At 41.0% G+C, this 25,431-nt stretch overlaps 1 protein-coding gene across 2 annotated transcripts in view; it reads left to right on the top strand.

The window, feature by feature from the left end:
* Nucleotides 1-23,548, top strand: part of CNTLN (centlein) — a 186,962-nt gene extending 163,414 nt beyond the window's left edge. For both annotated transcript variants that reach the window (XM_063129234.1, XM_063129235.1), the window contains 3 exons: nt 9,828-10,025; nt 11,576-11,653; nt 23,005-23,548. In XM_063129234.1, the coding sequence (XP_062985304.1) occupies nt 9,828-10,025; nt 11,576-11,653; nt 23,005-23,106 (378 nt within the window). In that variant the 3' untranslated portion in view covers nt 23,107-23,548. The remainder of the gene's footprint in view (nt 1-9,827; nt 10,026-11,575; nt 11,654-23,004) is intronic.
* The last annotated feature ends 1,883 nt before the right edge of the window (nt 23,549-25,431 follow it).

Below are 25,431 nucleotides of genomic sequence, written 5' to 3'. Positions count from 1 at the left end.
CAGCATATAGTTAAATAATGGAATTCACTGCCACAGGATGTAGTGATGGCCACCAATATGGATGGCTTTAAAAGGGGGTTGGATAAATTCCTGGAGGTGAAGGCTATCAATGGCTACTAGCCCTGATGGTTGTGTGTTATTTCCAGTATTCAAGGCATTAAGCCTGTGTGCACCAGTTGCTGGGGAACATGGGTGGGAGGGTGCTGTTGCACCATCTCCTGCTTGTTGATCCCCAGCCGATGGCTGGTTGGCCACTGTGTGAACAGAGTGCTGGACTAGGTGGACCCTTGGTCTGATCCAGCATCAGGGCACTTCTTTAAGTTCTTATTTGAATGTGCAAGTCTACCCTTGTTCAATCTTAATTCCCAATCTGTAAAATAGGAATAATATATATTCCATTCTTGGGTATGCTATGAAGATCAGTTAAGACAAAAAATGCCATGTTTAGAGATAAGATGCGTTGTAGTACAAAATTATTATTGTTGTTTAATTGATAATTAAGAGGTGCTTTCCACCTACAGCGTGTGGACTGTCTTTTTGTGTAGCAATGTCTTTGCAGTGCTCAGATTGCAATGCAATGAGGGCTAGGGCACTGAAGCAAAAGGAAGGACGTTTAGAAATTATTGCCTGAAATTTGGCCCCACATTCATGTCATAAGGTAGTATATGAAAGTAAACTTTTATCAACAATAATATACACTAATAGTCTTAAATAATAATCTCTAAAAGCTGTTGCTTTTATTGTTCAATCAGCAAGAATGAAATTATTCCTTGAACAACGCGCCTTTTGTTCATATTCATCTAAATGCTTCTTGACTGCTGCTAAAGAGAAATTGAGCAGAATATGCAGAACCTATCCAAGCTATGTTTAGAAACATGGGTTCCTTGTGCTTCCTCCTCTTGTGTTAACGAGACTACCATTGCAGCCGTAACAAGTCTGCAACACCAATAACAGAAACAAAACCAAAGCCCTACTTCCATTTAGCAATATTCTGTAATGTGTTAAATGAACGCCCACACATGGCCCAGGAACCAAAGAGACCTGTGTCAAAGAGCTTGACAGAGTGGACACACTGCTTGGAGGGCTAAGCCTACCACATGGTCTCTTGACCCTTGCCCATATTGGCTTGTGAAATCTGCTAAGGCTTCATTGGAGATTTGCACAAGTTTAGATCCAATGGTCTGGAACAACTACTTCCCAGTGTCTAATCTGCCATTTTGGGCAAGGTGCTGGAACATGTGCTGAAAGTGTTGGATGCTGCTGATTATTTATGGAAATGCTTTCCAATAGTTATTAACTGTGTGCCATATGAGATAAAGTCTGGGCAATTAACCTATGTTTTTGAGGAATATGGAGTAGGGTTTTCTTTTCTTCTCTTTTTCTCAATCCTGTTAATGGCACAACTATTTATATATTTTATGTTACTGTCCCCAGACTCTTGTCCATTGCAGAACACCTGCCCTGTTCCCTGACTTTTTTCTTGCTCTTCTTCTACTGGGCAACTGCAGTTACATTTTCATTGTTTTCCACTCCCTGTGTTATGGTTGATTTTGTAATTGTTGTTCTTTTTTTGTGAAATGGTAACCTGCCTTGATTGTCATATTTGGCAGAAAGGTGGCATAGACATTTTAAAAATAAACGGTATTTTCATGTTTCTTCTTAAATATGAGTGTGCTTCAGTCCAAAGCATCCGGAATCATTTGCAGAACTTGAATTCCACAGATCTTTGTTGGAACCTTGATTTTATGTCTTGTTAACATCGTATTGCCCTTGGCATTCAACTGTAACTTGGAAAAATACAGTGCTTGCTATACGAATGCTCTGCTATATGCAACACCGACGGTTTTAGTGCAAAGGTCTGTCCTCTAAGCATCGAACAAGACTAGCTGTTCTTAATTTATTAGTTGCCAGTAGATCAAAGCTGAGACTGACAAAGCTGAACAAAATGTTAGCGGACTTTAGCTAATACTCAAAATGTATTTTCTGAGAGAATATCAAATAAGGTCAGTAAAGACGTGACCTTTCTTTCTAGGTCTTTGAGGACATATAAGCTTCTTGAAATGCTTTAAGGAACGTTTCTGGGGTACTGATAACAATAAGGAGGTGTCTGCTCCTATTATTCAAATCCTATAGCCCACTATGGTTGTTGCAATGGAATCAGAGATTTGCCTCTATAACACCACTAACTTTCCAGCACAAGATTCTTCTAGTACTAGGAGGAACAGGGCTGCTGTCCATTCATACTGTTTGAATTTGGATTTCATTAGTTCATTAGTTTTTCAGATTTCAGTTTGCATTTTGGAGGTGCAACATTTACTCCCCCCCCGCTCTATGCAAGTCAATAGAGATGGTGCTGCTTCCAATGGTATGAATTGGAGAAAAGAAGGCCTATATGCAGGAAAATAGCTGGGGGTGGGGGAGGACATCCCCACCCCCAAAAAGGACCCTGTTGCTCACCCACCAGCCATTTGTATGCATGCACCTTTTTCACACACACACACAAAAAATTACAGAAGAGAAATGCAAAAGAAATAAAACTTTTATTTGAAACTAGCTAATTTAGATTAATTTTAATTTATATTTATTAATACAAATTAAATGCAAGTAGGGCTTTTTCATCACTCTCCCCACCCCCCACTTTTTGTATTGAACATGCACATACCTGTTAAATGGTAAAGGCTGTAGGGGGCATTGCAGTCCTGCACTGTGTGGAAACATATCCTTGGTATTAGCACAGGACAAATGGTCATGGCTGCTGTCACACGGTAAGTGGGACAGACTTGTGAGAACCAGGCTGGTGCCAGGGGTGACCATACTCAAATCTAAATGTTGAGGATTTGAGCTAGAAGCTAGAGCTTGATGTACAAGGATCAGTGAAAGGCAGAAGGATGGGTTCCTTGAATTGAAACCTGACCTGACCACATTGTCTGCCAGTTACAGTTGCTAATGTTGTACATTTCTGTTCTCATCTTCTGCAATGGAAGAGAGTTCTGAGACCTAAGCTAACACAATCCACACTTACATATTGGCCTAGATCCAAGCTCAGTTTGAGCTTACAAGATCAAGCCCCAATTTCTCTGACACTGCCTTTTTTTACAGCAGAACACAGGATCAGTCAAGCTCTTGAGGAAAAAATAAAGTAGGTAGGGTGATGTGTCCACTCCACATGCAGTCTAGACCCCTTACACTTCCTTATAACTAGAGAAATGTATTCCACCAGTCATCCATGCAGGTGTGATTAAAAACCATATAAGAAATGTATCACCCAGGCTTACAAGTGGTCCTGGAGCCAAGAAACTGTTGAAGTAAATGAAGAGATCTCCATTAGTTTTTGTTGACTTGTTTCCATGGATTTATTAGAACACTTGCTTGTTTTACTGGTTGCTTCCATGTTCTTCACTTTTCTCCCTCTTCAGGCTGTCTGCTGACAATCTGCCAAAATATCAAAGAAACAACCTATTCTTAAGATGTATTAGGAAGTATCATAGGAGTATCCCATTGTAACTATTGATTCCAGATTACCCAAATCTCAGATTGTAAAATGAATAACAGGAAAATAATAAATGGATTTTAGGATTAGAGAGATCTCTGTAGAAATGTTTCGAATGCATTTACAGTACCTCTCTAATGAACATGTTCTAAATACACTGAAGTGCAGAAAGTAGAATACTTTACCTAGTGCACCGATAAACAAGCTTAATACTGTAAGCAATTTTATATAGGAGTCAATTCTTTATTTAAGGGAAGCATTTATTCATTTACTCTGTGCAGATACAAATGCATGTTGTGTTTTTAGAAAGGAAATAGTGATTCTGCAACCCTAAAAGTAATGGTTTAATGCATACATAACATTAAACTGTGGTTTGGCAATTTGCGCTCATACCTCTCCCTCCCTTTTTGTTTTGTGTGCAAGGTTCCTCTTCCCCTTTCTGATTTTTGCTACACTTGGCTTACTGTGACATCTAAGCTGGCAAACCATAATTAGCACTAACCTCCAATCTGCCATTTGTAAACTCACTTTAAATCATGATCTGAAAGGAAGGTGGTAATAATAATGTGCTAATTTGAATGTCATGGCAAACTATTGTTGGTGAAAACTGGTTGCAGAGATAGGAACTCATGCATAAAAGGGGAGGAAAGAGGAGTCGGCAAAGTACTCTCCATCAAGAAACTGTGATTTTGCATTATGTTTGAATGAACCAAATTAGAGAATTTTGTTGACAGTTGCAGTCCATGTTTGGCTTATGATGCCACTAGGGTACAGCAAGATTGATCCTTTTCATAATGAGTAAAAACTGTTTCCCCTTATCTCCCTATAACTAACAAGTTTTGTTTAACACTCATCTTATTCTACATTTGACCCAAGCAAGTTTAAAACAAAACATCAGTATGGTCATTTCCATGTCTAGGAGTAAGTCCGTTGATATGAAACTACTGGAAAGTGAGACCAAAGTGAAATACATTTCCTAGAATTTGTACAGTCCAGTTCTTCTTAGTTCAAAGAAATATGATATATGATGTATGTATGATGGCTGTCCATTTAGTGTGACTTGAAATTCTCTCTTTACCCAGGCCGTAGCTAGACCTAAGGTTTATCCCAGGCTCATCCCGGGTTCATCCCTGCCTGAGCGCTGGATGCCCTGTGTGGCACTTAGATGAACAGGTTTGACCCCAGGACAATCCTGGGATAAACCTTAGGTCTAGCTACGGCCTCAGTATTTCTTTGAAAACTTGAGCATAGGTTCTCCAAATTTTCCAACTTCAGATGAAGATCCCATCTTTTCTCCCTTTCCAGAGGATTGGATGATTGGTGTCATCTCTTCCATCTATCGTAGTCCACATATGAATATTCAGGATTGCCTTATTTCTGGCCAGCTCACTGCATCAGTACATTTAGAGTGCAATCCAGAGGGCTCCAAGGGGTGATCAGTATCTACAACCTCAGGAGGGGGGATCTGTCTCAGGGATCATAGGATTGTTCTGCATGTGGCTGTTGTTATAAACAAATGGCCCCATATATTAACTGTATACATGCAAAAGGTTTCCAATGCAACAGGATCTCTGTTGTAAGGGGTCATCATACAGCAAATAGTTCAGTTAAGAAGAATCAGCCTGGACCTACCACAGGTACTAGGGAACCTACCGCAGAGGGCTCTGTCCATCCACCACTTTGGTCTGACTTTCCAGTGGTTTCATGAAAGGGCAGTAAGTAGAAAGCACAACTGTTGGCAATGCAAGTGCTTTAGGGCAAAGTAAACCTGGCTGTTCCCAAGTGTAGAGATCTGGACCTTGATGGATCACACACATTTTACTCCTAATCTCTTCTGAAATCTGAAGGGCATGATAAACCTTACTGAAATCTGAAATGGCTGGTGCTCCTTTCCTTGGTTGGTTTGTGACTTCCCATGATCACGATGGTTCCCCCCATAAGCGACCCCACCCCAATGCTGAGTAAAATAGCCCAAACCTGGCCTGTTTGTGTCACCCTTGCCTTCCTTTTGCCTGGCCTGCTTTTGTCATCCTTGCCTTCCTTTGGACTGCTACCTTTGCTGCAACAAGCCACAAGATTCTCATGTTAAGAGTCATGTTTATTAATTGTGATGTGAACAGTTTTACTCAGGGCTGAGGGAGGAATCTAACACATTTCTCTATTTAAAAAGTTAATCACTCATACAAAAAACATTCTGCTGCTTTGTTTGTTAAGAAAATGCGTAATCACTTTATCTCTTAGAGCAACGTATAATCGAAATAATTAGGAAAACTGCCAAATATTCATAGAACCCTTGACTATATATATATCCCCTTTCCACATATTTATATATCCTTCCCTCTTTCTCCTTACATTTTTTTTTAAATCATGAGCCAGTTATTTGCTCTTTAATCAGACTTTGGCTCCCATTTTGCTGCCAGTACTAAGCCAGCTCTTTCAGCTGACAGATAATACATTGTTTTGATCATGCCTGAATGCCAGCTGGTTAAGGCTGACTGAATATTTCAGGTGTGATCACTGTAAACCTACACAGAGATTCGCTGTTATTTATGTAGTTCTCTCTCTTTTCCATCATACCAGTATGAGCTAGTACTGCTGGTGAAACTGTTTGATCATTCCCTTACATACTCAGCATTGAACTTATTAGCTACTTAAGAAGGATTGGGTTGGTAGATTTTCACAGGGGGAATTCTGTCTTCTGTAGTACTCTGGTGGGAAAATAGATCATGAGCCTCTAAAACATATGTGAGCATCCATTGTAAAGGCTTCAAACTCTTTGCCATTTAATTATTTGCTACCAAAATTAAAAACATATTCAACACTGCAATGCTTCTCCTGTGGCATTGATGATAGGAGAACATTGGGGATAACTTTACAGTTGCCCTGAGAATCCAGCACAGGAGGAAAAAAAAAACACTAGTAAAGTGTGAGTTATTAAAGTCCTGCTTGGTGATTAGTCATTTGGGCTTTAAACTGGTATTCAGTTAGAGGTGCTTAAGAACCATTGAAATCGATGAGCTGGGTTACAGCATTGATAACTAGTGTGGGTTGGTTATAGCATTGATACCTAGTGTTATGGATCTAGAGAGGGAAGCTTATGTATCTTTGTCCCTGTGAGGTAAATACTCTGTCCAGTTCCTTACTTTCAGTGCAGGAGGTTGCAATTTTATGGTGACCTTGGTGGCATTGATGGGCCCAGAAGATCCATAGGATGCTGTGAGGGGTGACTACCCCAGAAGGTGCCGTGTGAAGGCTAAGAAGCAACCAGTAGCAGCAGTATTGGCCGTAACTATTCTTGAGTGTTGTGTGTGTGAGCCTGTCACCAACATATACATGTTGAATGCTTGTTATTCTCTTTGGTCTCTGTTGAGTTGTGCAGATAGAATTGTGCAAACTTCCAAAAATTAGAAGAGCTTCTGGCCCCTGCTGTCTAGCAGAGAACCCTGTGCCTTTACACATCTCCTTAGTTCTTTTCAACTTCTGCCTGAGCAGCACAATAGAGAACACTCTCTAGAGTTTCACAGGGATTTCCTCCCACCTCATAACTACTCATCAAAATATATTTTGCCTCAGCTTTCATCTATTTTGATCTTTCATCGTCATTACTTTCCTTCATCATCACTGAAGGGAAAAAGGGATTTCTGGATTTGGAAAGTCGGCTGTCACTGACAATAACTACTAGTGCTGCCTTCCTGGTGCCCTCAGATATGTTGGACCACAACTCCCAGCTCAGAATTGTAGTCCAACACATCTGGAAGGTACCAGTCTGGGGAAGGCCCTATTAATGACAAGACGTTTAACCTGATCCAGTCACCCCCTTGGCAGAGTCCTGGATTGTAAGATTGGGTCATTGTTCTGGAGATACCAAGTTATTGGGCATGCTGCCTGAAACTGTTTGTTCAGTGTAGTATATAATGCTATTGCCACAAGAATGTAACTTTATGCCTTTTCTTGGACTGACTTCTTTCTGGGAACCATTTCTCATGTAAACTTTTCTGAGAAGATGCTCACAGCAGCATGTACATTGTAAGGTTTAATGGTTCACACATAATGAGAAGCCACCACATGTTAATTCCCCTGCAGGGCTTCTTGTCACAGCAGCCATTTTGAATATTCAAGCTGCAGCAAGGGCACGTCATAGCTTGTCGTTATGTGTGAATCTGGCAAGGGTGGGTTGTTGGAGTGGTTAACACCCCACCTGCAACAACCCACCCTCCCCAGGTTAGCACATAATAACAAACCATGGCACACCCTGCCACAGCTTGAATATTCAAAAATGGCATCTGCCGCCATGGCAGAAAACCTCACGGAGTAATTCACCCATAATGGATTCCCATTACATGCAAATCAAGCCATTGCCTCTCTTGATGCAGGCATACAGTTTGAGAAACCAGTCATACTTCCATATCAGACAAAGTAATATGTGAACTGACCACAAATGCAACTCATTCTGAATGAAGAATTATTTCTGAATTACATTATTTATGCTTCTAAACTCTCTCAATATTCAATTACCTTTACCTTTACTCTAATTGTGCAACAGTCTGGCCCTATATACTAAGGGCTGTAATCAGTGAGTTTCCTTATTCCATTAATTCATAGACTCATAGAATAGTAGAGCTGGAAGGGGCCTGTAAGGCCATCGATTCCAACCCCTTGCTCAATGCAGGAATCCACCTTAAAGCATCCCTGACAGATGGCTGTCCATCTGCCTCTTGAATGCCTGTAGTGTGGGAGAGCCCACAACCTCCCTAGGTAATTGGTTCCATTGCTGTACTGCTCTTACAGTCAGGAAGTTTTTCCTGATGTCCAGCCAGAATCTGGCTTCCTGTAACTTGAGCCCGTTATTCCATGTCCTGCACTTTGGGATGATCGAGAAGAGATCCTGGCCCTCCTCTATGTGACAACCTTTCAAGTATTTGAAGAGTGCTATCATATCTCCCTTCAGCCTTCTCTTCTCAAGGCTAAACATACCCAGTTCTCTCAGTCTCTCCTCATAGGGTTTTGTTTCCAGACCATTGATCATCCTTATTGCCCTCCTCTGAATTAGTGATCTTATTGTGTTATGTATGTTCTTTTTAATGCCTGTATTTTAACTTTATGTCAAAATTAAATCCCATGTTAAAAAAGTCACTTCTGGGGGAAATACATGATCCCTATCTGCAATGGGATGTGTCTGAGCAGACATGCACAGGATTGAACCAAGGTTTAAAATTTGAAACTGGGGCCTAAGGATTATCCCAGGCAAATGGAGGGGCCATCCCTGCCTGCTCCCAGGATCCCCTGTGTGTCATCAGGATGCACAGGGATGATCCCAGGACAATCCTGGGATATAGGCCTGGTCTAGCCATGGCCTGGGGTCCACAGACCACTACTCTCTTTGAGCTTCATTCAGGTGGTCTGTGGAAAGGCCAAGAATGTACTTGATCCTGCCCTTGATTTGTTTTTTCTGATGATAGAAATGGAGGTGGCTGTTTTCACTAGGGCTGGATTAACATACAGGCTAGCAAGGCCCTGGCGTAGGGCCAGTGATCTGCATAATACTGCTCTGATGAAATCTACTAATTTCCCCAGAAACATGTACCAGCCAAAGGGGCTCTACTCAGTGGCCTGGATTGGGCCCATGATTTTCATAATACAGTGGTGGGTTTGATGGCGATGCACTGATTTTAACAATTATGTTATGAAAATATGAGTTACATATATACTTTTATTTGTAGAACAAAACAAAACAACGATTTAAGAGGACTTTGCAGGGAAAAAACAGTTTGAGGGCCAGTTCTAAAATTAGGGAAAATTCAAATGAGAGGGTAACAGTTGTGGCAGCTCTGGATATAGGATCCAGCATTTAAATTGTAACCTTGTGAGCATGTGTTTCTTAGTTTTAATTTAATTACTGGACAGTGCCTGGTGTTGAGGTTCTTTTAAAATAAGATTATTATTTGTAGAACTGCATAGATAAATATACAAAGTTTGTCTAAAGTTGATTCGGAACTGCATTATTTTCCAATGATGATGATGATGATGATGATGATGATGATGATGATTATTATTATTATTATTTATATAGCACCATCAATGTACATGGTGCTGTATTAACATATATGTCCAGCAAACAGAAGTGTTGCTAGATTTGCCTCAACTCTTTGAGAGAGGGAGTGTGTGTGTGTGTGTGTTCTTTTACAGCCAACTTCCTTTTGATTCTGACTTCTGCCAAAACTGGAGCCATGCCTTCAAGTATTTCCTGTATACCACCTGAAGGCCCTAAATGTGTCAAAAGGTGACCTAGAAATGTATTGATCATAACTACATTTGTTTTTTTTGTTTTTTTCATTAGACATTGGCCACTGAGTTACAGCACAACGTGAAAGAGATGAGAACACAAATCAGATGTACTAAAAAAATGCAACAAGAGAAAAAATGTGGCGGCAGCATTTCCAAAGAGTCTATTCACCGGGCCCAATACTTGGCAGCATCTATTCTTAATATTTCGAAGACTGATTTAGATGATATACTTGATGTTGAAGAAGATGAAGTAAGTTTCTATTAACACTTGATTTGGCTAAGAATCAAAGTCAGATATTTTGCTGGTATGGATTGGCTTAGCTGCGTTTAAAACAGGCTTACAGGTATAAAAATTAAATACCCTATAAATTTCCTTTTTTATTCTTTAATATTTTATCGTAGTAAGCAACTAATTAATCTGGTGTTTTCCCTTTCTCCTCTGTGCTCCACTTTCTTCCTTTTATATAAACTGTGCATCTCCAACACTTCCAGGTTACAAAGGTTTTGTTTCCCATTAGGAAGTTTTAAGAGAGCTAGTAAGTAACAGCCCTGTATGATTTTTCAAGAAGCAATACCATCCTAAGCCTTTTAGTCTTAATTCTGTGATAGTAAAAGGAACAAAACTCTCTGTATACAATCCTGTGAGCTATTTATTAACGCAATACCACATAAATCTTTCCCAAAAGATTGTAAATAAAATCCTGTATTAAAAGTGAGCTTCCCCACCCCCAACCTCAATTCTGGACGTAATAAAAATCAGTTGTACAGATGTTAGCTGAATTAGGTTTGTATCTTGTTTTCTCATTTCCTCATTCCTTTAGGCTGTTAGGTACGTGTCCCTTCTTACTGCTGTAGTGATCTGGATTCTCTGTACTACTTTATGTCGCAGCACTGCTCCTTTGAAGTATTACATGCTAATGAAACAAGTGTACGCTACTGTCAGGTGTTCGGACGAGATGCGTTCTACTGAGAAGTGTTAATTCAGCACTGGAGTCTGCTGTTAATGAGGCCTTCCTTAGTTTGTACTTTCATCCATCCCTTTCAGAATGTCTTCTTTGCCCTCCCACATTTTTTTACCCTGCCAATCTCCCTCCTGCTGGGAAACTGCCTTCATACTTGTCTCTATACAAGAGAGACCCTCCCCGTATCTCAAGGCATTCAGGCCATCGCTCCTGCCTAAAGAGAATTCCTGCCTTCATCAGAACTCCCTTATCAATGAAGAAGTTTTGATCTTACAGAAACCTCTCTGCTCATTAAACCAAATTTTGGTCCCGTAAGGAATATATACGTTTTATTTCATTTCATTTAATTTTTATTAATATTTCAGTTTTATAATAGCAGTAACAATGATGAGGCAGCGTTGCTAGTAAACATGCAGGTTAGGATTCAAAAACTTGTTTCACGGAGCAGGGAGAGCTTTAGGAATGTCTCTCAAATAGCCACCCTACTCCCTCCAAAATGCTAATGTACCAACCCACCATGTTTTGCATTAAAGTTCCATGACTGCTGATTTATTGGTTGTGCAGGCCTGCTAGACTTGCCTGCTAAAGCCACGGAGCTGACATCCACATTAACGGTGTGGTGGGGCTTCACCGAGGTGAAGGCTACAGTCCAGTTGGGGCTGCCTTGAAGAAAGCACCGTTTGAATGTTGCCCGGGAGAGGCAACTCTTCTCTCCCTACTCTTCTCTCTCTTCAAGCATTGCTAGAGAGAAGGGTCTTGCTGCCATCGGGTGGTCATCCCAACTCCTCCGCATTGAAACAGACAAGTTGTTATGCATCAATATTTATTTCATTTTTAGGAAACGGAACAGATGAAACTGGAATATGAAAGTGATAAAGAATGGATGTGCTACTTACAGAAGCTTCTTGAAGGACAGGTACTCAGTTCCCCCCTTTATTAATTATAACCATGGCATTAATTATAAAATGTTTATTTGATGGAAGACAATTGTTTATTTAATGGGAGAGAAGCTGACTTCACACCCCATTGTCCAGAAAAACATGCTGGGCCTCAGCCAGGAGAGTATGGGGTAGAGAATTCTCCCCAGTCAAGCTGCTTGAAGGATGTCATTGTAAAGGAAGAGCGCCCAGCAACCTGCTGGCTTCTTGACTGGATTTAGCACGGATCCCCAGGCACAGACACTCACAGCTCACAAAATATGAGGTTTAAGACCATTTATTAGGAAAAGGGTAGGAATACCTGGGATTAGCAGATTAAAACTATAAAAGCATGCATATGTATGTAAGAACCCAGAGCAAGCAAGCTAAAAACTATAACTACAAGTCATACGTCACCCCAGACCGATCTCAGCCGACACCCCCTGTTCCTTTCACAGGGAGATCTTTATACTATTCTTTTCACTCCTTCCCCCCTCCCTTCAGCTTTATGCACGGAATGTCTTCACACCTCCGCCCGGGATGGTTAATCACTCAAGGACAAGCGGACAGTTACAATCGGCTTGGCTCCAGTCTTCTCCCCCATACAGCTGCCTGGTTCTTATCTCCCTTCCTATGGAACCATAAAATCCATAAATTAAAAGACATGCCAGCCCCAAGGTCCAGTTTAACCCTCACCTTACCCTTACAGTCATCACTCACCTTTGGAAGCTAAGCTGAAGGGATTCTAAGATTCCAAGAAGGAAGAATCTATTGCTGACCAACCCAAAGGGGTGTGGGAGAGTTTCACTCTGCTCCTCCTATTGGTGGGCACCCAACCTTTTGGAAAAATAGAAATTGTCAAAGGTGCCATTGCAAATGTCTCTGGAGCCATCTCCCACTTTCACATTTGAGGAGTAAGAAACACTCAGAAAACTCCCCTGGGGAGATGGCTAGCTGGTACATCAAAGCAGCATGTAAAGCTCTGCTTCCCAGACAGCTATCCCACATTCACACACGCACACACACACACACACACACACACCATTCTGTTGAGAAAAGCGTGATCATAATGATGCCACAGTCTCAGTGATGATTTGCCATTGCACAATAGGAAATTGCCTAGGAAGTTGTGCTGGCCAAGCTGAAAGCAGTGTTCAAGGCAACACTTCTCATCTGGCAAACACTCTTCAGAAGTCACGTCTTGCTCCCCTCTCAGAGGCTTACCTGCCAGGTGGGGTGTACCCATAAGAACATAAGAAGAGCCCTGCTGGATCAGACCATGGGTCCATCTAGTCCAGCACTCTAGTCACACAGTGGCCAGCCAGCTGTCAACCAGGGATCTGCAAGCAGGGCACGGGTTCAACTACACCGTCTCGCCCATGATCCACAGCAACTGGTGTATATATGTTTACTGTTTCTGATAATCCCTTGCTTGTCAAACAGGGCAAAGGGTGAGAAAATATCATGACACTGGCACCTAAGAGTCTCTGCTTAACCCTCCCTACTCCAGGTAGAGGGAAAAGAAGGCGTATTGAATAGCTTTGGAGCACTCGGTAGAGTTTACTTTAATTTGCAAGGTTCATGTGCAGATTTAAGTAAAGAATAGTTAGATATAATTTCATTTTAAAAACACTTTTGATTTCTTTTTTTAAAAAAATATATTTTAGTATTTTCAAAGTGTATTTCTTAAGCATTCATTTCTATTAGGCTTAGAGGCTTTGCATGAGATGGAGGAAAGGTTAATACCACATTTGTTTGAGCTAACTTTTCAGATGGAAAATAAAACATCTGGGGAGACAAGCATACATCTTGGCAAACGTATTAATTAAATTACTGAGTTCATCTATATCCTTGGTGGAGAGAAAAGGATCCATTCCCTCATATGTCTTAGGAAAAGAGATTTTTTTATTATGTGCCTTTAAAGTTAGTAGTTGATATGGACACCTGAGGAGTTCATGGGTTTCAGTGACCTTTTACTATGGACCTGTTTCCAGTCAATTCATGTTTTCCTCACAGCCAGACAGCTGTTTATTACCGTGTCTTCCCGCATTCTCTACAATATTTTCTACTGAGACCTCAAGCAGCTTGTTAGTGGGAAGTAAATATTGATTTGGCATCCTGTCAATGCAGAAAGAATGAAAAAATTTCCACCAGAGGCCCCTCAAACATTTTCCTATCGACATTTTCTGGGCAGAGTGGAAAGCTGCATAGAGGATGACAAGGCTGAGACTAGTTGAAATCCCTGAGGGGTCCATTGAGACTGCCGCTGTGACCTGTGTGATACTTTTTCTTCTCTTTCAAGTCTTTTTTTTTTAATACACACACAGTCTGCTGGGAGGCTCCCCTCTTGTAAGTGATCAAGGGCAGCTTATTGGCAGGTGAGAGCCCTGCTTTTCTAGTCATAGCTAGCTTTTGTTTCAAGATGGCTGACAACATAAACTGGATTTTGAAACTTCTTCCTACTGCAATATATTTATTCTTTTAATTTTGCTAATGGCTTGACTGTGATTTGGGGAAGAATTGCCTTTAAAAAATAGCATTTTCGTGCTGTGCAATTAGCATCAAATACCGGTGTGATTTCTGTCCGGAAAGAGGGAAAGGAGATGTTTAAAATTATTTGAAAGGTATTTTTAAGATTCATTCTAATTCTAGGCACCCAGTGAAAAGTAGTACACATTTTCACCATAAGATCAAAGCCTACCATCCAATATTACAGTGGCGGCTGCTATTAGTCTGTTATCAGAAAACACATTATGTTAAAGGAGCTCCAACAGGTTTTTTGTCCAGAAGTCCCAGAAATGTGACTCATCAGTATATAGGAAGCATGAATTATGCATTATAGACCCTGTTCAGATGACGTGCTAAGCCATGGTGGTTAAGCATTTTGAACTAAATATTATGGCTTAGCAAGTTGTGTGAACCATGACTTAGCATGTCATGTGAGCCATTCCTAACCATGGTGGCTACATAACCCTGGTTTAAACACCTTCACTAACCATTTGCTGCAAAACAGTTAGCGGTCTAACCATGGCTTAGTGTGTTGTCTGAACAGGCCCATAGAGTTGATTCATAAGGTGATTCCTTAAGTGTGGTTAAGAGATTGGGTTCTGGCAGCAAGACTGAGTACTCCCCCCACCCCATCTTCTCAATGTCACCCCTCTTACTCCATGGCACGAATTCAAACACTTTTGGCAACCTTTACTCTGGATAAGTGTTACATTGCCACTGATATTCCTAATGGTTAATGCTAAACAGAATTCCCTCATAGTTAGGATTTGAAACTGGTTAGAAACTCTAGTTAGGGGGGAACTCGTTAGCTTAGCTATGATTAACATTGAAGCTGAAGTAACATAACCTCTAGAGAAGATAAAGGGAAGATGGTGTTGCGGGATGGGAGTGATACGGTTGTGATCTCATCTCCCACTCCTGATCTCTTAATCATGGTTAAGAAATTTCAAGAGTTGCATTTGCACCAGTACATAATAGTTATGTTCAAATGCAAAAGATTCATTCTCTATATCTTAAAAAAAAACCAAAACATCTCACCATTAGTAAAACTTCATTAGGCAGAGGTTTCAGGTTGCCATTTGGGTGCAATTACTTAGGAGTGGGATAGGGGAGACTTTTCCTGAAATCAGTAGGACTTCTAAGCCATTTATAACATAATCTTATTTACTTGGAAGTACTGTAAGTTCCACTGAGTTCAGTGGAGCTTACTTCCATGTCGGTATATCTAGGACCTCAGTCTTATAGTGTAGGCTTCAAGTTGTATTATAGAGTTTCTAACAATTCCCAAAGGGATTGCTTCTCAGTTTCCTTTTAACACATATGGTCTTTAAATTTTCCACATCTCAAGTCTTTGCCATGGTTTCCAACCATGTGGGACACATGGCAAAATAAACATATATCTTTCCTCCCCCACACACCAGTGCACATGCGTGGTGCACACTTTTCCTGCATTGAAGCAAGATTGCTGGAGGAATTTTTTTCCCATGTGAAATAGGCCTGGATGAGAACCAAGTCCCACGAGTGGGAGTTTATGCTGCATCCTCCACATGGAAGCCATTGGAAAATCTCTTCTCTGTAGGAGCCGTTACGGCATGCACACGGTCAGTTTTGTGGAGAATACATTCCTGGCAAACGCTGGCGGATATGGGAACTTTCTTCTGTGAAGACTGAGCACATGCTAAGAGGCTTACACCAGTCAGAACCTCCATGTATGATTTACATATCCTATTCAAGACACTGATGTCAGTTTTGTGATATGCTGGGCTTCTTCTCTCCGCACCCCCTGCTCTGCCCGTGCTTCCTTTTTTTCCTTGTAAAATGTCTTGCAGCAAAGTACATGAGATCACTTAATACTGAAGTTTGATATAGTGTCTTCTTGTGCCATTGAGCCTGGCCTCTAGAACATAATTGCCCAACAGTATTGATTTAATTGCCTAGGTTTATTTGTGGACTCCTAATTATTGACTGGAGGTAAATTTAATGGAGAAACCTTTATGAACACAGGGAAACTGCTGCTGTTGCTGTTATACATAAATGAACAGCATCACATCCCTTTAGATCATTTTTCAAGCTAATTTTATTCCACTGTGACAGTATGATAACATTTAAAATGTCATAGACGTTTTATTTTTATTGCTGACATGCACCATTTTAGTGCTACATTAGAATTTGGGAGGGAGCAGTTTCATGGTGAGCACTAGTTGTTCTTTATTGTCGTTTAAAGATTCCCCAGGAGTGTAGTCATAAACTGTGGCACTTTTCTGGTGTACGTTCCATTTCTTCTTGTGTTTTCAGTATTGCTAATGCCTAAAGGGGATGAAATCTTTGCCACCTAAGAAAATTACTCATAATGTTGTTGATTAACAAATACTGTATCTCTGGGCAAGTGCTGAACAAATTTATTTATTAAAAGCCTTTTTACCCTGTTCTTTAGCTGAGAATAATGTTCCCGGAGCAGCTTACAAAGACCAATTATAAGACAATCCCAGCACACAGGCATTCGATCTAAAAGACGCAACAAAAAAGGAAAAGGGATGAGAAGGAGAAGGAAAAAAGCAAAGTCGGGCACTATTTCTTAGTTAAAAATTTCTGAGAGGTGTTCTTTGTAGCAGGGAAGGGTAAAGCTAGTTCCCTGCAGCTTTTCTCTGGTTGATGTATGGGGCCAGGTTAGTTTCCCTTTTCTGTGATATTTTTCCTGGGGGACAGGATGAGGCCAGAATGGGCTGCTCTTCAGCTCTGCTGTCCCTGAGCAATTCTCTGTTGAATCTGAGTGTTCTTCCTGCATAAAATGACATCTTGCCCACCCCATATGAGAGAGATTTCAGTCAGGGGGGAAGATGGTTACTTATTTTACATATTTAGAGCATTAGGGTCTTTTACAGAACAACCCTATACTCACATTATGGTGGAAAGTGGGGATACCCTTCTGCTCCGCCATCAGAATGGCCGCTGTATCCAATGTGTGCTCCGCCTGGGAGGGGAGGGCAAGACACATAGGCAGAAAATACAAAGCCAGTATTTAACTGGCAGACATGACCACAACAGCCCAGCAAACTCATACAAGATGATACTACAATGCTCCCACTGTGCCAGCTACAGAGGCTGAGCTAGCAACAACCCTGCTTTAGCTGGCTTCTTGGCCGGCACTGGTGGCCATGTGCTCCACTAAGTATTTGGGGGGTTCTACCAGTGTCGTGGGGCTTCTGCAGAATCCTATAACCTCTCATCCAGCAAATTTACAATGTTGGATTGCACCCTTTGTGACCAAGGTGCTTACAGATCATCTTCAAGTGCCTGCTACTTAAATCCTGCCACTGCAAAACAGATTTCTGCAATCCTGTATATTTAGTTCAGAAAATCCTGGAAGGAGGGAAGAAAAAAATATGGGATTCCCCAGTGACCAAAAGCTCTTAAAGCAGATGGAATGCAGATTGGCCAATGCCCTCCTTTGGCATGGTTCTGTGGTGTGAAGGAGGGAGTAGGAGATCCATTCTAGTATGGAAAACATAGGACATCCTGTGAGCTGTGTAATTATATACAACATTTCACTAGCCTGTAGTCAATAATATTGGGGAAAAACACCCTTGTTTAGTCACTGATGGCTGTATTGTACTTTTAAAAGTGAAAATATGTGTTTCAAAATCCTTATTCTTGAAGTGAAGTTTTGGGGGGGAAATACAGCACTGTGCTAGGGATCAGCACCTAATGAAAAAATGGCATTTTAACCCTGGTTTATCTTTAAATGATTGATATTTACAAGTCTGACTTGAGTAGTTGGGGTTGGCTGACTGCAACGTCTGTCTGAGAAGCAGAAACCAACACATAGCAGCCAAATCGCAGCTGGTACCCTGCCCCTTCCTTCAGTGCTGGAACTTTCCTTGTTCCTGAAGCTAAAGGCCTTTGGTCAAAGGGCTGATCCATATTTCTGTTCAGCCATTCAAATTCAGAGTCTGTTTGCAAAATAAGGCAAGCCAGATCTGTGGAAAGACATACGAATACCGAGAGAGTCGTCTTGTTGCTCACCACAGAGACATTGGTGGTCTTCTCTCCCATCTGATCACTACTCTGCCAGGAGGAAGGGCAGCAATCAAGGTGGGGGGCCCCAATCCATGCCATTGTTCTGTTTCTTCAGATATTTGCTAATGTTTAAGGGCCGGTTCCCATGAACATCCTACTTGTCATTGACCATCGCCCACCCACCCCGCTCCTTGTAATCCATGCTTATAGGAAACTGGTCCTGTAAATCTTTTATCGTGAACAAAACTGCCATTTTGTTCACTAGCCCAAACTCTTAAAACAAAAGACAAATGTTCAGTTGGACACAGCAGATAACCAGAGCAGAAGCCAGTGAGTGGTCTTAAATCTTGGCCCTTTGTTGTACCCCAGCTGAAGAATGTCCTTTCAGCTGCTGTAGACACAGTAGGAAGATGGTTGTCCTGGTTTTCCAGTTGGCTCCTTAGATCCAACTCTAATTAGTTTTTTAGTGTAGTTGGCCAGAAATTCTTCACAGCCCTCTTGGCAGAGCCTATTGTTAGCCCTTGGCTTGATTTTCCTTCACATCCCTTCTCTAGCTGCCAGGAGAGATTTAATCGTCTCCTCGTGGACTTCACTGGCCCTGAAGTCATTTCTAACAGAACATTAGTAGTTGCCTTTCTGATGCCTGCCCTTTCTCTCAGGAGGCCTTGCTGTTTTAGAACCCTCAGAGATGAAAGCTTCCAGCATCTTTACATTAAAAGAAGCTGGAACCTATATGATAGGCGAATCGGGAAGGACCTGCATTATCCATTACATAATGCAAACACCATTAACTTCAAAGCTGTCACAAACATGGGTAAAACTGTTTTCCGTTGCTTGGGGCTTGGCTGTTCAATCACGTAATGCAACCTGAGCTCGGCAGTGGTGCGGCTTATGGAAAGTGGTTATGCATTACATTGCACAAAATTGGCTGAACAAACAGGTTGCAGGCGATGCCTGTGTAAGGCACAAAGGATCCCAGCGGACGTCTCAACAAACACTAAACCACGGGTCCATGCAAGAGCAGTACTAGCTTCTATATTTTAATGCAAATGGGAAAGTGTGAAGACTAATGGCTGGGTATAACTTCTTAAAGAAATACCATCCTGCCCTCCACCTGCATTTAGCTGATCCCTCTGTCATTTCATTAAATTATCTAAGTGCCATTTCTTTGGTTTGGACTACCTCCATTGATCCTCCTTCTCCCCACCCTTCCCTAGCCCCTTCCCTCTCATGCCCTATGTTACTAGAGATGGGCAAGACTTCTATTTGTCACTGTTGCGGTGGTGTAATTGAGCCTGGGCTTACAGGGACACTGATCTCATCTGCCACCCCACCCACCCCCAACCCCCAACCCCACTACCCCATAGCTTTTCCTATTCCCTCTGAGTTTAGTGGCAATCCTCACAGTAGCTGGGGAGAAATGAATTTTCCCAGCAACAATATATTTGTTACTTGTTGTAATACAAAGTATTTGGGTCTTGAATGAGCAATTAGCTTGCTTCTGATGGAGATGGAAACTGCTACAACTGGTTTCTTGATATGGATTAACACAACTGCCTGAGTTTTTGGCTTTTGCTTTGGGCATGGCTATAAATATCGTCATGAGGAAGGCCTGTACTTCAAAATTAACCGTGACACCACTGTACTAATGCCACTTAAAAATAGATCTATGTAGGTACTAGCTAAATAAGTAGTTATTAGAGTAATAATAATAATAATAATAATAATAATAATAATAATAATAATAATAATAATGTAAGTGATAATTTGTACATATGTGTACGTTGAAAGACCATATTTGACCAACAGTCATGTTTTGACTGGGCTTTATAGGGAAACCCTTCTTTTTATTCAGGAATTATGAACACATAGAAGAAACTTCAGTATATTTACTAAACCATTAATAAAAATGTGACAGACTTCTGTCGAAGATGAAGACTGCAAAGATGCAGTGCAGGATGTATGTCTATAAAGAGAACTAGATAAGAACATGTCCATGAAGCTGATAAATGTGAAAGACATCTGCAACATTTCAAACTTCTCTTATCCTTGATTGTACTGAATGATTAAGATAGAAACACCTCCTTAAAAATCATTTTACAGTGACAGAGGATCTTAGAATGTAGTGAACAGCAGGTAAAATATAGAATGATATGAGCCCAACACCATGGTGAAGTAACACATTCATCTAAAGCCCAACTTTATTAGGAAAAAATATAGATGTATCAAAAGTAAATGTCGGCTGCCTGGTGAAGGATAAATTTGGGAGACTTTGGCGAGTGGGAACACCGAAGACTACTTCACACCTCACATTTTTTTTCCAATATAGAGGGGGGGGAAACTTAATGTAGGAAAATATGTGTCCACAGTCATATGTATGCCTTTCAATGGATCAATGTTCTTGTGGCAAAATAAAATGTCATGCTAGTTGCCATGTATATATTAAGAACGTAAGAAGTGCCACGCTGGATCAGACCAAGGGTCCACCTAGTCCAGCACTCTGTTCACACAGTGGCCAACCAGCCATCAGCCAGGAGTGAACAAGCAGGACCTGGTGCAACAGCACCCTCCCACCCATGTTCCCCAGCAACTGGTGCACACAGGCTTACTGCCTTGAATACTGGAGATAGCACACAACCATCAGGGCTAGTAATTGATAGCCTTTGCCTCCAGGAATTTATCCAACCCCCTTTTAAAGCCATCCAAATTGGTGGCCATCACTACATCCTGCGGTAGTGAGTTCCAAAATTTAACTATGCACTGTGTGAAAAAGTACTTCCTCTTATTTGTCCTGGATCTCCCACCAATCAGCTTTATGGGATGACCCCGGGTTCTAGTATTTTGAGAGGGAGAAAAATGTCTCCTATCCACATTCTCCATACCATGCATAATTTTGTACACCTCTATCATGTCTCCCCTTAGCCTCCTTTTTTCCAAGCTAAACAATCCCAGTGGATGTAACCTTCCCTCAAAGGGGAGATGCTCCAGCCCCTTAATCATTTTAATTGCCCTTTTCTGCACTTTTTCCAGCTCTATAATATCCTTTTTTAGGTGTGGTGACCAGAACTGTATACAGTATTCCAAGTGTGGTCGGACCATAGATTTGTATAAAGCCAGTATGTGATACTGGTGATTTTATTCTAAATTCCTTTTCTTATAATGCCTAACATGGAGTTTGCCTTCTTTACAGCGGCCGCACACTGGGTGGACATTTTCATCGAGCTGTCCACCACACCCCCAAGATCTCTTTCTTGTTCAGTCACCTCCAGCTCAGATCCCATTAGGTTATACTTGAAGTTGGGGTTTTTTTGCCCCAATGTGCTGCATCACTTTACACTTGCTTACATTGAACCGCATCTGCCATTTGGATGCCCACTCCCCCAGCTTAGAGAGATCCCTTTGGAGCTCTTCACAATCCCTTTGTGTTTTAACAACCTTAAATAATTTGGTGTCGTCAGCAAACTTAGCCACTTCAATGCTCACTCCTAATTCCAGATCATTTATGAACAAGTTGAAAAGAATTGGTCCCAATACCAATCCCTGTGGGACCCCACTATTTACTTCCCTCTATCGGGAGAATTGACCATTTCTTCCTACTCTCTGCTTTCTGTTCTTTAACCAGTTACTGATCCGTAAGAGGACCTCTCAGTAACTGGTTAAAGAACAGAAAGCAGAGAGTAGGAATAAATTGTCAATTCTCCCGATGAAAGGAAGTAAATAGTGGGGTCCCACAGGGATTGGTATTGGGGCCAATTCTTTTCAATGTGTTGTGTGAATCTTCTGCAGGCTCTTCTGTGACAGTTTGCAGAACTTTGCCATAACTAGAATTTCTTTGGTGGTGTATCTCACAATTCAATATAATGCTGTCAACAGATAGACTTCCCACGATCCTTTAATCTATTAATCTGGCAGCTACTTGTTACATCTACACTGACCTGAGCTTGGATGACCATTTGAACATTTCATCCTCACCCCATGATTGAACTTGCAATACTAGAAATGGTTTAACTTCTGCTATTTTTGTTCCAGTTACTATTTCCACTATTTTTGGTTGGGGGCCCATTCCCACAGGCTTGCTGACGATTTAGAGGACGCTTTAGCAGCATGGTGATAATCTCTCTTTATCCATTAATCTACTGCTCCTAGGAGATAAAAACTAGTGAGTTACCATGTACTTAAGGCATTCATGATCATTGCAATCATCCTGGGAATAATGTTGCCTTCCAAGCTGACCATCAGTTCCAAATAAAGTCAGTGCAGGGTTGTTGTTGTTGTTGGGTGTAATCCTTGTCTCCCCCAAAGTTTGCGTTGTGTGGAGGCTTCTCTATAGCATCTTGATCTATGAAGAGATTTTTCTGCTCCAAAGTTTCAATGGATGCCTCTGAAAGCATTTGCTCCCAGCACTAGGAGCTATATTGATAGCTCCGTCTCTCCCTCTCCTGAGAGCAGTCAGCATGCAGTGCTGCGTCTACTTATAAGTGCCCCAGAGATGACTGTAACCTCATATTGATCAGCTGATTGAAGATAAATGACAGAGCTGCTGGTATTGCAGATTACATCATTAACATGGTCAGTAAACCATGAATTGTTCAATAAGGCGTTTATCTTTTTTCATTTTATTCTGCTCTTTTATCATTTTTATGATAAGGAACAGTTACACACACTAATCAGGAGGATCCGTTTTAGGAGAGAACAGACATGGGCAAGTGTGCCAGTGTCAGGACTAAGTGAAATCTAATGGCTTCAAGATACTTAGTAAATGTTTTTTAGCAGAAGAAAAATATAGACTTCACTGATCATTTTTCTTACTCTGTTTCTCTTTTAGTTTCCTTTTGCTTCGTATTTAATGGATGCAGTGGTGGAAAAACTAAATGAGCAGAAGAAGCTGGCAGAAGAATACAGTTCTCTTATGAAACAAATGACCTAGGGGTGCTGGGGAAGTGGATTTTGAGAAAGAAGAGGGGTCTCTTATTTTGCACGTTGACTTTGTCTCTTTGCTGTAGCCTTCTCCAACCTGGCACCCTCCAGATGTGTTGAAGTGTAATTCCCAATGTCCAGGGATGGTGGGAATTCTGGAGGGCGCCAGCTTGAGGAAAGCTGGCTTATAGCAGCAGCAGCAGCAGCAGACTCACCACTTATGGGAGCAGGTTGGGTTTTTTTGTTTTTTGCTGTATTTACGTAGAATTACATCACGTACAAAAAGGAGATTCACATCTTCAAACATGCAGTAAAAACACGCCAGCGTGAATGTGGCAAGCTTGCCTGTCATTGTAAAGCAGCCCTTGGTAAAAACAAAAAGAAAAATGTATGCACTGTTGCTGTCCATGAGAATTTCTTCTGAATTAACAAGTATAAAATTTTACTGTAGAGCTTCTTTCATATGGGAATTAATTGCTAAGCATCTTCTATAGAAACCCAAGGTTTTTCAGGATTTGCTCTAGAACTATTCAATATCAGTTATATTTCCGTTTGACCTGGAAGCAGTGTAAGCGTTTGGCACAAGAAGAAGTGCTTTAAATCAGGTGGTCCTCCAGGTATTTTGGCCTACAACTGCCATCAGCTATAACCAGACTAGTCCATTGTGATGGATCATGGGAGTTGTAGGTCCTACCCCTGCCTTAAAGCAATAAAAATAGAAACTTCCTATTAGATATTCTTGAGGAAACAAGAAACACTTGCATTAGTTGTTTAGAGGCTGTATTAAACAAGTACCACTGTTAGTGGGATGCATTAGGGATTTTGGCTGCTTTTTCTTGCACAGCTCCCGTTCACAGGAGAATGTGGTAGCGGATTATGCAGTACACTCACAAATACAGGCGTGCAAATTTCATTATAATTCTTTTGGCATTCTGGGACCTAATTTGTCTGCTGGAAAAAAAAAACATTATCGCTAAGATGATAGGCAATTTCTAAATTCCCCCTCTATGCAAAATATCATCACAAACAAAAGTGTAAAGTAAATACAAGCAATGGCTATTGAATATATTTAAGAATCCGTACTTTTTTTTATTATGAAAGGGTGTATTAAGTGTGTAATGTATTTAATTCTATTTAAGAAATATTCCATCCGAATAAATGATTTTGAGTTTGTCTTTTTAGCTGGAAGACCCTGAAAAATCATTTGTGTAAGTCTATGTTTATATTTTTATTACTTTAAAGACTACTCTTGTAGGCATAGTATCCCATATACATTGTATAAAAATAGAACTATAGGTTATATGTTTGGAAAGAGAGCTGCAAAGAGCTGCCTGGAGGAGTTTGTGTTGTCATGACAAGAAATTAGCTAATTAGTGTTATTTCAGGACAGGGGTTGGCAACTTTTGGGGGCCCATAGGCCATTTTGGCCCTCATAGGCCACACTCTGTAGGGCACCCAGAAAAAAAATCACCCTAAAATGACCACACTAGGGAGTGCTAAACAGGCCAAATTTAGCTTCCAAAACTAAATTTGAAATGGATAACATTCCATAGCGGCTATACTGGTTGAATTTAGCTTCAGAACAAACTAAATATGGCTCGTTTTGCACTCCATAGCACTAACATGGCCATTTTGTGGGGAAGAAATTAATGTTATGGATGCATGTTGCCCACCCCCATTTTTTGGGAGGCTCACAAAGAATAATATGGTTTTGGAAGTTTGCTTTAAATGTTCCCCAGCAATGTGAAAGTTCTTTTTCTGTGGAATCAGAATATATTCCTCCCAGCAAGGTACACATTTCATGGCTGGGACCCATGTGATGATTCTCACCCCCATCATTGGGTCATTTAAGCATTATCTAAACGGCACAGTAACCACTCAGGAAAAAAAAGATGCTCCCACATGCTAGGATCATGTTTAAAGGGCCCTTTGATTACTTCCTGAAGACAATTATCCCTTTAGAACAAAAGATACATTGAAATCCAATGTTACAGCAAAACTGGTTACAAAGAAGCTGCTTCTAGGGCAGCCTTCCTCAACCTGGGGCGCTCCAGATGTGTTGGGGCATCCTGAGAGATGCAGTCCAACACATCTGGAGCGCCCCAGGTTGAGGAAGGCTGTTCTAGGGATACTGAGGACTACTTGACAACTTGTTCTCATATCGTCTTTATTATTAAATGTTTTCTTTGAAAATGTCTTTGAAGATACGTGTAAGGAAATACAACATTTGGTTACATATATAGAAGGCAACTAGACGGGCAGATTTATGTGTTTGCAACACATAGGGCAGTATCCAGCTGTCTCATTCCGTTAGCACAAATGACTCTGCGCTACT

The sequence above is a fragment of the Elgaria multicarinata genome, chromosome 6, assembly GCF_023053635.1.
Source record: "Elgaria multicarinata webbii isolate HBS135686 ecotype San Diego chromosome 6, rElgMul1.1.pri, whole genome shotgun sequence".
Taxonomy (NCBI): domain Eukaryota; kingdom Metazoa; phylum Chordata; class Lepidosauria; order Squamata; family Anguidae; genus Elgaria; species Elgaria multicarinata.
Note: the sequence above shows the minus strand (reverse complement) of the source record. Positions and strands in the feature narration are given on the sequence as shown.